The sequence below is a fragment of the Orcinus orca genome, chromosome 3 (genome assembly GCF_937001465.1).
Source record: "Orcinus orca chromosome 3, mOrcOrc1.1, whole genome shotgun sequence".
Taxonomy (NCBI): Eukaryota; Metazoa; Chordata; class Mammalia; order Artiodactyla; family Delphinidae; genus Orcinus; species Orcinus orca.
In genome coordinates, this window is record NC_064561.1 from 69,938,465 (window position 1) to 69,953,049 (window position 14,585).

General features: G+C 37.1%; 1 protein-coding gene across 4 annotated transcripts in view; it reads right to left on the bottom strand.

The window, feature by feature from the left end:
• KDM3B (lysine demethylase 3B) overlaps window positions 1-14,585 on the bottom strand; it is a 59,193-nt gene that overhangs the window by 41,989 nt on the left and 2,619 nt on the right. For all 4 annotated transcript variants that reach the window (XM_004282066.4, XM_033409835.2, XM_033409836.2 and 1 more), the window contains exons 2-3: window positions 3,880-4,047; window positions 979-1,092 (exon numbers count right to left, since the gene is read on the bottom strand). In XM_004282066.4, coding sequence (XP_004282114.1) covers window positions 979-1,092; window positions 3,880-4,047 — 282 coding nt within the window. The remainder of the gene's footprint in view (window positions 1-978; window positions 1,093-3,879; window positions 4,048-14,585) is intronic.

Here is a 14,585-nt window from a genome sequence, read left to right on the forward strand (position 1 = left end):
AAACGCTAACTCAGACACTAGTTTGTTTAAACTACTAACTTATCCCTTTTTTTGTAACTAAAAATATACCTAAGCTCTTCAATATTTAATGTTGCTTGGAACCAGCCCAAATTCCCAGCTTCCCTGCCACAGACGTAAGTATAGGACCTCTTAGACTCAAGTTATAGAAGCAGCCACCTCTGGGAAGCCACCTCTTCTGAGGAAACCCTTAGAGTTGTGGTCTTAAGTGGTTTCAGGGTTGGGTGGGGGTGTGTAGAGGAGGAAAGAAGCCTCAGCTACCAAATATACTTTTCAAGAGAGCAAAGAAACTTTAAAAGGTACATGGAATTACTGGGAGGAAGAACTTGATTCAAGGTTAAAAGAAAAGGGGACAATATAATTAATTGACTTATACTGCCACCTGTGCAGACTGATGGTAGCCAGACCAATACATTTGACCTCTGAGATAATCATGGGGTGTTCTGTGGGCCCCTCAACCCAGCCTTTCCAAGATTAAACTGATGTTTTATCCTCCCTAAAATGTTGCTTTTTCTATTATTCCATCTCTTTGAAAGCATACACCATCAACTGTGGCATCCATGGAATTGTTTTACTCCATTGTTCTCATCTGGGCTGATTTTGCCCCCTCTGGAACAACTGGCAGTGTTGGGAAACATTTCTGCCTATCACAACTCAGTGCTGGCATCTAGTAGGTAGAGGCCAGGGATGCTGTTAGACATCAAACAATACACAGGATAGCCCCCTATGAAAAAGAATACTGACCAAAAATGTCAATATCGTTGAGGCTGAGAAACAGTCGAGACTGTTGAGAAATAATATTAAAATTTTAATCTAAGATTCCCACCATTCTCTGTAATTTTATAACGATATTAAAAATATTATCTGAAATAAAAAAGGAGGGTAAGCACCCTATTTATAATCAACAGAGAAATTAGCAAGGAGAGAAATAAGTTTAGGACTAGACCAAGTGTTAAGTACCTGGAACAAATGCAACCCATTAGCATCTGACAGGAAACGAAGCTCTCGATCCAGAAGGTATTCAACTGGAACCACAGAACCCAAACCGAGTTTATCTACTAGGGGAGTGAAAGTCTGTAAGTACAATGACAAGAAATTGATTAGAACTTGGAAAAGGAAATAAATAACAATTCAACTGAATATCTAACTGCAGAGAAAATATCCATTATTAATGTATCTTTCACCCCAGTAAATATAGATAAGCTAAAGCATAAGTCCTCAGAGACATTCCCAACCTAGCATCTGCCCCTCAAATAATCATATGAAGCCAACCAGAGCATAAAGTCAGTCCAATACTCTTATTTACAGCTAAAAAGGACAAGAAGAACGGGAAATTCCTCATTCTCTCTAGCGATCTGACTAATCTTGTCAGGCTCCAAGAGGGCTAAATTACAGTAAGTTTCCAGAATGAAGAGTCACACCATTATCATCTCTGGAACTTCTGAAACCTTAATGAGATTTCTAAAATGATCAGTGGTATAAATATGCATGGGCAAATTCACATTACTGTTTCGTAAATAAACTGCCTACTAAAGTCACCCAGGGACCCAGATCCATTTGAGCTTCTTCTAAAAGTTCAACTAGAAAGTGGTCTTAAAAACAAATGAAAAAAGACAGTTCAGTAAGTGATGATATGTATAATCAATAGGTTAAGAAGTTTTGTTTTGAATATTATTTAATTTGGTTAATAACAGGAGAATTAGATTTTTTTAAAAAATCTATTTATGTCTACACTTTGCTAAAAGAACAGATAGAAACAAATGGATACTCTCAGAATTAAATTTTACAGCACTATTTTGTCTGACTTCAGAAAACAAAACTTAATAATTAAAAAAAACAACAACAAAAAACTTTAGGGAATTCCCTGGTGGTCCAGTGGTTAAGACTCCATACTTTCACTGCTGTGGGCCTAGGTTCAATCCCTGGTCGGGGAACTAAGATCCCACAAGCCATGCTACATAACCAACAAAAGCAAAAATAAACAAGTGGGACTACCTCAAACTTAAAAGTTTCTACAAGGCAAAAAAATGATCAACAAAATGAAAATGCAACATAAGGAATGGGAGAAAATATGTGCAAATCATATATTTGATAAAAGGTTAATATTCAAAATATATCAAAAAAAACCTCAAAAAAAAAAAAAAAAAAAAAACCTCATACAACTCAAGAGCCAAAAACCCCCACAAATATCCCCAGCTGACAGCCAGCAAGGAGACTGGAACTGAATTCTGCCATAAACATGGAGGTTAGAAGAGGACTACCTACTATAGATGAGAACATAGCATTGCAAACACCAATTTTTGCCTTGTAAGATTCTGAGCTAAGAAGTAGGACACAAAGTGTCTGTACTTCTAACTTACCCAATTAATAAATGGGTATTAATTTAAAATGCTAAAAACAAAACAACCCCCCCCCCACAAATAATCTGATTTAAAAATGGGCAAATCACCTGAATAGACATTTTTCCAAAGATAGATGAATGGCCAACAGGTACATGAAAAGGGGCTCAACTGCACTAATCATCAGGGAAATGCAAATCAAAACCACAATGAGTAATCACCTCACACCTATTAGAATGGCTATTATCAAAGACAAAGATGACAAGTGCTGGCAAGGATGTAGAGAGGGGGAACTCCTGTGCACCATCAGTGGGAATGTAAATTGGTGCAGCTACTATGGAAAACAGTATGGAGGTTCCCCCCCAAATTAAAAATAGAACTACCATATGATTCAACAACCCCGCTTCTGGGTATTTATCCAAAGGAAATGAAATCATATCTTGAAGAGATATCTGCAACCCCATGTTCACTGCAGCAGTATTTACAATAGCGATGACATGGAAACAACCTAAGTGTCCAGTGATGGATGAATGGATAAAGAAAATGTGGTGTACACACACACACACACACACACACGAATATTATACACAATGAAATATTACTGAGCCACAAAAAAGGAGGAAATCCTGCTATTTACAACAACAGCTGAATCTCCAGGGCATTATGCTAAGTGAAATAAGTCAGAGAAAGACAAATATGGTCTGATTTCAATTACATGTGGAATCCAAAACAACTGAAATCAGACATAGAGAATATACTGGTGGTTGCCAGGGGTGGGGGAAGTGGGGGAAATGGATGAAGGTAGTCAAAGGATATAAACTGCAATAATAAGATGAGTAAGCTGTGGGGAGCTAACGTATAGCATGGTGACTATAGTTAATAATGCTGTACTGTATACTTGGAAGTTGCTAAGAGAGCAAATCTTAAAAGTTCTTACCACATATGTGTTGTGAGAAGCAAATTAGATAATATGTAGGAAAGTACTCTATAAAACAGTGAGATTATTATACCTTATTGAGATTATTAAAGTGTTCTGCAAAGTTAAAAAAAAAAAGTTCTTACCACATACATAAAAACCTATGTGAGACAATGGATGTGTTAATTAACTTTATTGTGACAATCATTTCACTATATATAAAAAATCATCACATTGTACACAAACTTACAAAATGTTATATATGTCAATTCTATCTCAAAAAAGCTGGAAAAAAATAAAATTGTTTCTATGGAAGAAAAAGACTTTAAGGATTACAAACATTGTTTCATTACATAACTATGAGAAAAGAAAAGGTAAAAAATTATTTAGAAACAAAGTATCAAATATTATCTAATACAAAAAGTATGGGAAGACACAGGAGAAAAGATCTCTCCCAGTTTTTGCTCTGATAACTTCAGAATCAAAGTGTGTTAAGGACAAAGCCCTGGGAGTTTTGGGAATTCTAAAGAGTTCAGCTATTGGGTAAATACCATATAGAATAGGAATAAAGCCCAAATATGTTCCTAGCCAATAAAAGTCACTCACCAGGGCTGGCCATTGTGCAATTGAGACTCGAGTGCCCTGGACAAGGACTGGGTCCTTCCGGGGTGCCCATACTAGAGACCCTTCCAGCAAAAGTACAATAACTTCTTCAGCATGAACTTTAACCCAGGAGTGTTGCTTCCAGCTACAGCCATCAAATTCTACAAAGATCTGGAAAAAGAGATAAAAAGCCATCTTGAGGTCACATTTGGAAAAATCCCACACTATAATATAAAAACAAACACAAACCCCCTGTTTTGAAAAACTGACTAGGTAAAATTCTACTACCTTGTTTTTAAGTTCTTTTAATGGATTTCAGTAAAAACCAATCTTACTTCAGAGCCAGGAAGTTGGTCTCATCCTCACTCGGAAAAGAGCGTACAGATTTAAGGGGGCGTGAGTTATCTACAGTTAGTAATTTCTAGCTGTGATCCTACTGAGATTTACAACTCTTAGTTTCCAATTCACATCTAAGCACACTAGCTGGGGGCTTACTATGTATAAGGCACTATGCTAGGTTCAGGAATACAGAGGGGAATCTAGCACACTTCCTGGTTTCAAGGAGCTCACAGTCTAACAGGTAGGAAGAGAAATTTTTTATACTTCTACTGAAAATGACTGTGAACTTTTTTTTTTTTTTTTTTTGCGGTACGTGGGCCTCTCACTGTTGCGGCCTCTCCCGTTGCAGAGCACAGGCTCCTGACGCACAGGCTCAGTGGCCACAGCTCACGGGCCCAGCTGCTCCGCGGCATGTGGGATCTTCCTGGACCGGGGCATGAACCCGTGTCCCCTGCATCGGCAGGCAGACTCTCAACCACTGCGCCACCAGAGAAGCCCGACTGTGAACTTTTAAAATTAATTTTTAATAGGTTATATATACACGGTACACAATGCAAAAGGATAAACAATTAAAAAAAAAACAACAACTCCCAGTCCCAAGTGTGGATTTTTAAAGTACCACTGACTGCCAGGAGTGATCTCTTATCTGCTAGCAGAGGCACACCGTTGTCACAATGCTTTGCTTCCTCCCAGAAAAGATACTCCACCTTTTCAGATATACTTAAGTAGAATCTTTAAAGAGTTTTTGAAAGCAATTCATATTAAATGAAACTACATTTTTCTAATAAATAGTATGCTTAGGTTTAACTTTTCCATATAAATTCTGACATTGGAGCATGTTCTACACAGCAATAAAAGCAATACATAGGCATATAGGTATCAATATTTAGAACAGATATATCTAGTGCCTAAAATATAGCTGGTTACAAAATAAAGGCTGGAGTATATATATCCCACTTCATTTTCAAAGAATTTTAGTTGGCTTTTGGGAAACATACAATAAGATGCTAAAATATCAATTAAAAAACCAGGGCTAAGCAAACTACAACAATTGTTGTAACAATTGTTAAAGTGTAAAAAGAGGGAAAACTTAAGCAGGCAATAGGGATCTATACAGCTGTATGACTGAGTGACATATGATGAATGATTGATTGATTGATTGACTGACTTGGCTCTGAGCTTCCTAAAGGCCAATCTGAAAATGGAGAGGTCAGTGGCATATTCATCACTGGCAAAAAGTAGAACACAAACCAGTTTCTCAGAGAAGCAACACTTTTCCAACTACTTGGCTCTACAAGAAATTTCTCACATGACACTCCCTAAGGCAGCAATGAGTGATGTAGGACAACATCAGAATCCCCACAGCAGTCATTCCCAACTAGGAATCACAGAGTTACCAGGAATATCTTAAGTACTAAGGGTACTAAGCATTTCCTGTAGACTAAATACTAGAGGTCTGGTACATGTGTCACCATCATTTTTCAAATATATGTAGATCATATAATGAATAAAGTTCAAATCCATTAGAATTGTTACTGAAGTCACAACAACTTTTGTCAGTATATTAGTTCCCATCCAGTCAAGCTAAAAATTAGAGTTACAACTATATGAAAATTTACGATACTTATACTTGAAAAGTGTGGAACCACTCAGTAGCCTAGCATTAGGCTTAATCTCTTCACAGGTAATAAATACTTCTGAATTGAAGTGCACTGCTGGAAAAGCTATTCCAGAAATTAAAATCATTATACAAAGCTCCAGTTTTATTATTTATATTATAACAATATTTTATTATTTATAATATACCAAGTAACCTTCATTTCTACTTAAAAAAAAAAATGATGGGAAAATAAGGCTCAGAAAGGGGAAGCATGATTTTACTGCAATACCTTTAACATGTGAACGGGAAAGAACATTAAACTGCAATACATTTAACGTATGAATGGGCTCACTCATATATTCACATATGTTCTAGGGGAATCAAACACAACTTTAAGTAACTTACTGATAACTGGAAAAAGATGTATTCAAACTTACATTTAAGTGCAGACTCAGGCACCAGGAAAGGTAGTAATGGACAGAGCTTGGGGATTATGTTCCGGGAGGCTTGGATTTCAGTCTTAGCCCCACCCTCTACTAATCACAAAACTTGAGCAAATCACTCTCCCCTCCTCAAGTCTTGGTTTCCTCACTTGTGATAAGACACACCTGTCTTACTTACCCTCAGAGTGGTTGTGAAGATTAAATAAAGTAATGGATTCAAAAGCACTTTGGTCAACCGCAAAGCACTACTTGGGCAATAACATGCCATAAGATAAACAGAAATAAAATAAAGTATAGGGGATGTTCAGAGGCAGGAGAGATCACTTCAGGTGTGCAAAGGGACTGATATGGGCTGAGGTTAAGGAAAAAAAAAAGTCCCAGTCAAGTTCTAGGATGGCCAGGAGCTATAACACACTGGGGAAGGAGTGGGAAATGAGACTAAAAAGACTAAGAGTCAATGTGGAAGACCCCGAATACTGGGATAAAATTTGGGTTCATCCAGCTGCCAATGGGAGATGTGTGTATGTGTGTGTGTGGGTGTGTATATGTGCAACTGCCATTAAAAGGTTTCTGACTGAGGTCAAAATTGAACAAAACAGTTGGTTTTAGGACAACTCAGCTACTCAGTGGATGTAGATGGTTTAGAGTTGGGGGTGGGGTGGGGAACGGGGTGTTCTTACATGACCTAGAGTGGGAGCAGTGAGACTAGGAAGGAAGTTACTAGTGCTCGTGAGAATCGATGAGTCCTATCATCAAGCATGATGATTGGCTGGATATAAGGGTAAGGAAAAATTGAAAAATGACTTGGATTTTGAACCCGAGACTAGGAGAACAGTGGTCCCATTACTGTTCAGTGGTGCCATAACTGATGTCTGGAGGAGGCAATAGCTGAAAGACAGACAAGACCTTGCAAGCCATGAAAAGGAGCAGAGACTGTTGAAGCCCCAGGCGGAGTCTGACCCTGAGTGACACGGTACTCTACTGGGCATTACTTAGAAAACCGGAGGTTGAGGCTTCATGGTGCCTGACAGGTAGGTGCCATGCTATAGTTCTAATCTGCCAACCACTTTAAAAATCAACATACGAGGGCTTCCCTGGTGGCACAGTGGTTGGGAGTCCGCCTGCCGATGCGGGGGGCGCGGGTTCGTGCCCCGATCCGGAAGGGTCCCGCATGCCGCGGAGCGGCAGGGCCCGTGAGCCATGGCCGCCGGGCCTGTGCTCCGCGGTGGGAGAGGCCACAGCGGTGAGAGGCCCGCGTAACGCAAAAAAAAAAAAAAAAAAAAATCAACATACGAGTCACAAAATTCTAAGTCATACCAACACACAAATATAAGAACACACTAAAAAATCACTGTACGAAAGCTGTAACGATTTTAATTCTTTGTAGATAAGAACTTGAACATTTAAAAAGTTAATATTCAGGAATCCTATCATCACACATCTGAAAACACCATGGAAAAGCTGAAATATTTGAAAGTCATATTTCACCTAATTTAAGGGCAATTATTTCCTAACCTGCCTGGGCAAAGGAATAAAGTGTTGAACTTGACAACCACAGTGCTATATGTTCTAGGATCAAGCAACAGCTCTAGGCTAATAATACAAATATGTTTTGAGAGCAATACGGAATATGGATATATGTAAACATGTTCTACCAGCATTAAGGCTTGTTTCTGGCCCTAGCACTGTGCTTCACCTCCTAGCTAGAGATGGAGGGAGTTAGAACATATAAGGTGAAGAATCATTTCAGGTCAAAGCACACAGAACATGAACTCTTAAAATGGTAGTGGCCAGGTCACAGGACAGAAAGAAGGGATATAAACTAACAAAAATCAATGGTGGTGGTTGGACTGAGTTAGAGATGGCCAAGGCAGGTTGATAATCTGGACAGAACAGAACTAAAACTTTGAGTTGATTTTTTTTTAAGTCTTTTAAAAATTTCTACTATTAGAGTAAAAGCAGCAAATACTACTATACATTGTACAGCTAGAACCCAAGGACTAGATGTGTAAAATATTTCCTTAGTTAAGAAGAGTTAGCGGTAAAACTCCTGCTTTCATTTCAAAATCTCTTTTATGGTCTATATGTGATGTACATTCATTTGAGTGACATTAAAATGAAATAAAATTTTAAAAAAATCAAATAAGTTAACCTAAGTTTGAAAAAAATCAAATGATAGTAATCTGAGTAATATAGACCTCCATGTTTATCACATAATCATGTAATAATCAGTTTGGATTCTGGTTCTCCCTAAGGCCATTCTTACTACAATTAATAAAATTATTCATTTATTCACTCACTCAACAAAAATAGAACGCCTCAAAAATATATGTGTGTGCGCACGTGTACGGCACTTGCCAGGGCTAAGGGTATCAAGGTGAATAAGGAAGCACTCAGCAGGAGGGAATAAAACCCTAGATGAGCCAACAGAGAGGTACAGAAATTATTAAAGAGTTATGTAATAAGGGCAATAATAAAGACTGAACACGCTAGAGAAGGCGTCTGCCATGGTAAACTAGAAAGGTTTCACAGAAGAGGTAGTAGTATACAAGCTGCATCTCAAAGGACAAACTATATTCTTCTGGCAGAGAAGGGAGAGAAAGACTTTCCAGCAGGTGCAAAGGCAGAGAAACTAAGAGCAGACTGAGTGTTCTAGAGAAGGATTAGGATAGGAGAGGTAATAGTATTTTAGCCTTACCAGTAAATGTTCCTTCTTTTTTGTTTTTAAACATATTATTTATATAATAACTTTTTTTTTTAAAGGAAAGAATTAACTTTGGGATCAGTTGGAAGGGAACTCATAGAGGCAAGAAACTGCAGGCAGGGAGACCAATTATAAAGTGATAAAAACCCAGGTAAAAGATGTAAAAGGCCTAAACCAATAAGACTGTGTAAATGAAAAACATATTTGAGAAATTAGAGATAAAAATAACAGGATATGGTGATGATTGTGAGAGGGTAAGGAAAATGGAAGACTAACTTCCAAGGTTCCCAAATTTTCTTTTCCAGTTTTTCTAACTACATTCTAAACAAAATATGAACTCTGTTACAAATGATATTACAAAACTGGTACATCTTGACAGCCACAGTGGGGAATGATGCATGTCTAGAACACTGCTGTTTTCAAGCAAAAAATAATTTTCCCTCTATGGTTCCTTTGATCAAGAGAGAGATTTCTAACAATTACTCCCATTTTTTTCCCCTACTTTCTAACAACCTCAATAAATTAAATGTTAAGTACTTGAGTACCACAGGAATAACCTGAATAAAAACTCAAGCATATAGATATATATGCTCTCAGGGGTAGAGGTATCACAAAGATCTGGATTTGCATCCCAACATCCCTTATCTGTGTAACTGGGAGCAGGTTACTTTAGCCTCTTTGAGCCTTACTTCCTTTGCCTATTAATACGGACAGTAAGTACCTCAAAGAATTATGGCAGGATTAAACGAAATAAAGTAAAATGCCTAGCAGATCTTGGGCTCCTGATAAACATGCATTCCGTAAGCAAACTCATACTACTGGTCAAAATATAAACTGGTATGACTTAAAAGAAAAAAAAATTGTCATATATCAAGAATCTTAAATATGTGTATACTCTGTGTTTCCATAATACCACTCCTGGCAATAATCCTAGGAAATCACCCTAAAAACAGAAAAGGCTTTATTCACAAAAAACGGTCATCAATGAATTATTAATAAAGCTTAAAATCTGAAGCAATTTCAATATCCAATGAAAGAAGAACAATTAAATAAATTATCCAGGTTAAATAAATTATAAGATTTTCTTAGAGAGAATTGTTTCCCTTTCAGGTACGAAAGCACCTGAAGCACATGTTATCTGTGGAAAATACAGAAAAGCACAAAGAAAATTAAAATCACCTATAATACCAAAGTTTTTGGTAATATAGGAAAATAATTGCCACATTAAGTGAAAAGCAAAACTCAGAACTGAAAATACAGTACGAATTCAACTTTTAGCAATTCTAAAAAAAGATTAGAATATGTATCAAAACATAGCAGTTTTTAATGGGTTATGACACTATAGGGGCTATTTTTTTTACTTATATTTTTATTAAAATAATTTCTACATTTTGTATACTAGGCGTGTATTACTTGAGAATCAGAAAAACAAAACATCTAATGCTTCTAATCCAGCAACTCAGATTTAAATCACAAAAACCAATGGACAATGTACTTTGGATGGGGGTCCCAAATATAAATCCAAACATGTAAAGAAAAAAATTGGTAGTCAATATCAGTAAAAATATACAAAAGAAAAAACCTTAAAGATCAAGTATAAATACCTTATAACTGGGGGCCACAGAGTAGAAAATCCATAATAAATCAGAAGTGAAAATTAACCTAATACTGACTTCTAAATATGCTATTTCTTAAGATAAGGTGGTCAGAGAAGGATTGTAAAATAATAGTAAAAAATGCATGTGTTCCCTGTTCTTGATGAACTTAGAATCTAGTAGGGGAGATAAGCTATATACATTGTTATGTATCTATATAAAAAAAAAACTGTGATAAATATTCCAAAAGAGGTATCCACAAAGTGATAAAGGAGCAAAGCAAAAAACACTCTGGGGATTTAGAAAGGCTTTATAAAGGTGAAAGAACCTAGAATGGACAGGCTTTCTTTTCTCTTTATAGGATTTCAATGGATGACAAAATCAAAAGTAAAGTGTAAAGGCGGAATAAAACAATGGAAGCCAGAAAGTACTAGGAAAGCAGAGGATCACCAAATCAGGACTGCTCACTGTAAATATTCTTTTGGCAACACCCTACTTTCCTTGTCTGATTCTGTGCATGACAAGGATCTGTCTTATCTGTAATTTGGTCTCTTGAGGAGACCAGGAGGGGGTTCTGTGCAGATCTCTGGATAGGTTTATCTCCTACTGTAGGTTAATAACCTTACATGTGGATTTACAAATCAGTCTCCAGTTTGGTTAGTGGGAATCAGTCCCCTAGAGCCTGATTACCCGTGAAGTCACATAAAAAACCCCCAGAACTCCTGCCTTTGTAAAACTGAGAGAGTTAGCAGTATGAGTCACTACTAAACAATCAGGCAGGTTTTACCCAACTACAGAACAAGGGTAAAAGATACTTTGGCAGTAGGGATAGTGGGGTGGGGAGGGCTTAAAAACCACCAACCTGTCAAAGGCAGCGGAAAACTGAGAAGCAGCAACAGGTGTTGTGTCCCCCAGGCCTTGTGGAAGCAAAGCCTACAGGAACCCATTCCAGCTGTTGCTGAGAAAATCACTAACAGAAAACACCATGTTACTTACAGGAGCAACTAAGCCCGTGGGCCACAACTACTGAGCCTGCGCTCTAGAGCCCACGAGCCACAACTACTGAGCCCTTGTGCTGCAACTACTGAAGCCCTCGCGCCTAGAGCCTGTGCTCCCCAACAAGAGATGCCACCGCAACGAGAAGCCCATGCACCACAAGGAAGAGTAGCCCCCGCTCGCTGCAGCTAGAGAAAGCCCGCGCGCAGCAACGAAGACCCAACACAGCCATAAATGAATGAATGAATGAATGAATGAGTGAATAAATGAACTAGGCAAGTGATTACTAAAGGAGGGAATGAGCCCTTGGCAGGTGGGGAGTTAGTGAAACAACTCTAAGAAACAAATGCATAAATTAACAAGAAAAATCTGATTGTGTAGTAAAGGGAGAGGCTGCTGGACAAAATGACCAGTGTACAGTGTGATCACTGGTGGACATATGGTATAGTCTTGAAACAAAGAGAATGTAAAGACAATAAGATAGAGGTATTAAAAATTACATGCACACATAAAATAAGACAAACTTTAGAAAACAACTATATGAAGCACTTGAGTGCCTGAAAACCTCAACAGTGGCTCAATGTTTCAAAAATAGACCTCCTGCTGTAAGAGGAGAGTGCAGGTGAAAAGCGTGAGTAGAGGACCTCACACTTAAACGTTATATATTCTTTTGTACAATCTCATTTTTATTTAAAGTTCTCTAAACCACACACTGATCCACAAAACATATTCTATTGACTTTAATAAACAGCATATGATACTATAATATTATTCAGATTTTTATTTAATTTTGGAATTATATGCAAGAAAAGGACACTTAAGGATAATCATTAAAAGCCATAATCTCCTATTTCAATTAGGGCTTAAATTCTGTGTTTGAACACAGGTTGAGAATAAATTATATTGGATTGTACACTGGAAACCTGACTATAATTATTACATTATATAGAAACAAAGTAGAGAGGTATTTTAAAGTCCACCTAATCTGAAACAAAGAAGAAACATTGGAGGAGGAGGTTAAAAAAAAAAGGCGGGTAGGCTTCCACTCCTCTTAGAAGACTCCCAGATGGAAGAAACATGGTACTAGCCTGGATACTGCCACAATTATTACATTATCTCAAATCAAAGAAAAGGAGTATTTTAGAGACCACCTTTCCCCCAGATAAAGATAAAAGATTAAGGGATTAAAAAAATTACGGCAGATATGCTTTTACTCCTGTTGCAAGTTCTGGACAGCTGAGATAGGTAAGATACACATTCAAAACAAATCAGTGCTACTAAAAGCATCATTTAATTCTATCATACAGAAAGAAAAGGATGGTTTATTTAATAAAGTTGGTGCTGCCCCAATTGGTTACTACTCAGTAGGAAAAGTTAGATTGTCCATCACACATGCCACTTACAAAAATATTCCAGATGGACCAGAGATCTAAAGGTAAAAATAAATGAAACACTAGAAAGAAAAGCTGAAAAATATTTATATAGGCTCAAGGTGGCAGGGGGAGGTCCTCTTCCCAAGCAATTAAATCCTTCTTAGAAGCCATTAAGAAAGGTCTAAGAGATCTGATGATACAAACATTTTATTTTTCTGTGCAGCAAAGCAACCCATAAACAGTTAAAAGACAAATGAGAGAAAATACACACTTGACAGGTAAAGGGGTTAATGTGCTAAATATGCACAGAACTTGTACAGAATAAGAAAACTTCCATTTTTTCAAATACGCAAAAGATTGGCATAAATAACTCATAAAAAATGTAAGAGGCCAATAAACATAGAAAAAGATCAGTAGTCATGAAATGCTAGATACTATTTTTCGCCCATCAGATTGCCAAAAACAACAAAGGCCAATGACACCAGTGATGGCAAGGATGAAGGGAAACAAGCATTGCCTGAATGCTGGTGGGAGTATGAAAAGCTAAAATCTCATAGGAAAATAACCTGGCATTACCTAACAAAATAAAAATATATACATGTACTCCTTAACCCAACAATCCTGGATAGCTAAACTACGGAAATAAAACCATGATTACACAAAGATATATGTACAAGTATATTAACTGCAGCATTGTTTGTTAAGTGCCCCAAATTTTAAAATACCTTGAATGCCCATCATAAAGGATACATCCATTCTATGGAATATAATGTAGTTATCTAAAAGGATGAGTAAGAGCTACAGGTACTGATGCCCATGGTCTAATGTTAAATGGAAAAAAGAAAAAAAGCAGGCTACAGATATTGTGCAGTATGATACCATTTGCTAAAAAAAAAAAAAAGCAACCTTTTGTAGAGATATAAATGTTTTCATACTTTTTTGTACCAGTATTGAGAAAGGCGCACAAAGCTTCTTTGATAAGTGGAAGCTGGTAAAGGATGGAGACTGTTGGCTTTCCCGTGTTTATGCTTGGCTGTTTGACATTCTGCAAAACGCAAGTTTTGCTTTTATAACAAAAAAAGAAAAATCCACTATTTTTGGTTTGTGTGTTTATTTACCATACGTATATATGTGACGGTCCCAAGGTCTCTGCCACTTACATAGACTAATAATGAACCAGAAACACAAGGAGGACACAGAGTTAGAAAAGAAGTTAGAGGTAAAGGCACAAAAATCCATTAAACTAATTTTGAAACTAGACTTTTTTTTTTTTTTTATCGCATAACAGGCCTATTTTGAAATACAAATAAAGCTACTATTCCATGAGGGGGAAAAAAAGCTGTTTATCCACTTAATCTAAAAATCTCAGTTATTTGTCAGCATAGCTTTGGTGAGGAAGATGCCCACCTAACAAACCGTTTTCAACAAAACTCTTGATCAACAAGATCCTGACTTATGGCTTTGGAACTGTTTTCCAAAAAAAAGCGTTCATTAATGGATCAGGACTACATTTTGGAAGATTTCTGGATCTAAAAGTATCTAGAAAGAGGATATTAATGGAGCCTAAAATTGCAAAGTGTTTTCAATCACTTCAAAAACTCATTCATTCAACCCTCAATTACTCATCCTTAACAGGGGGCGCCCTGCCATGCATTACTC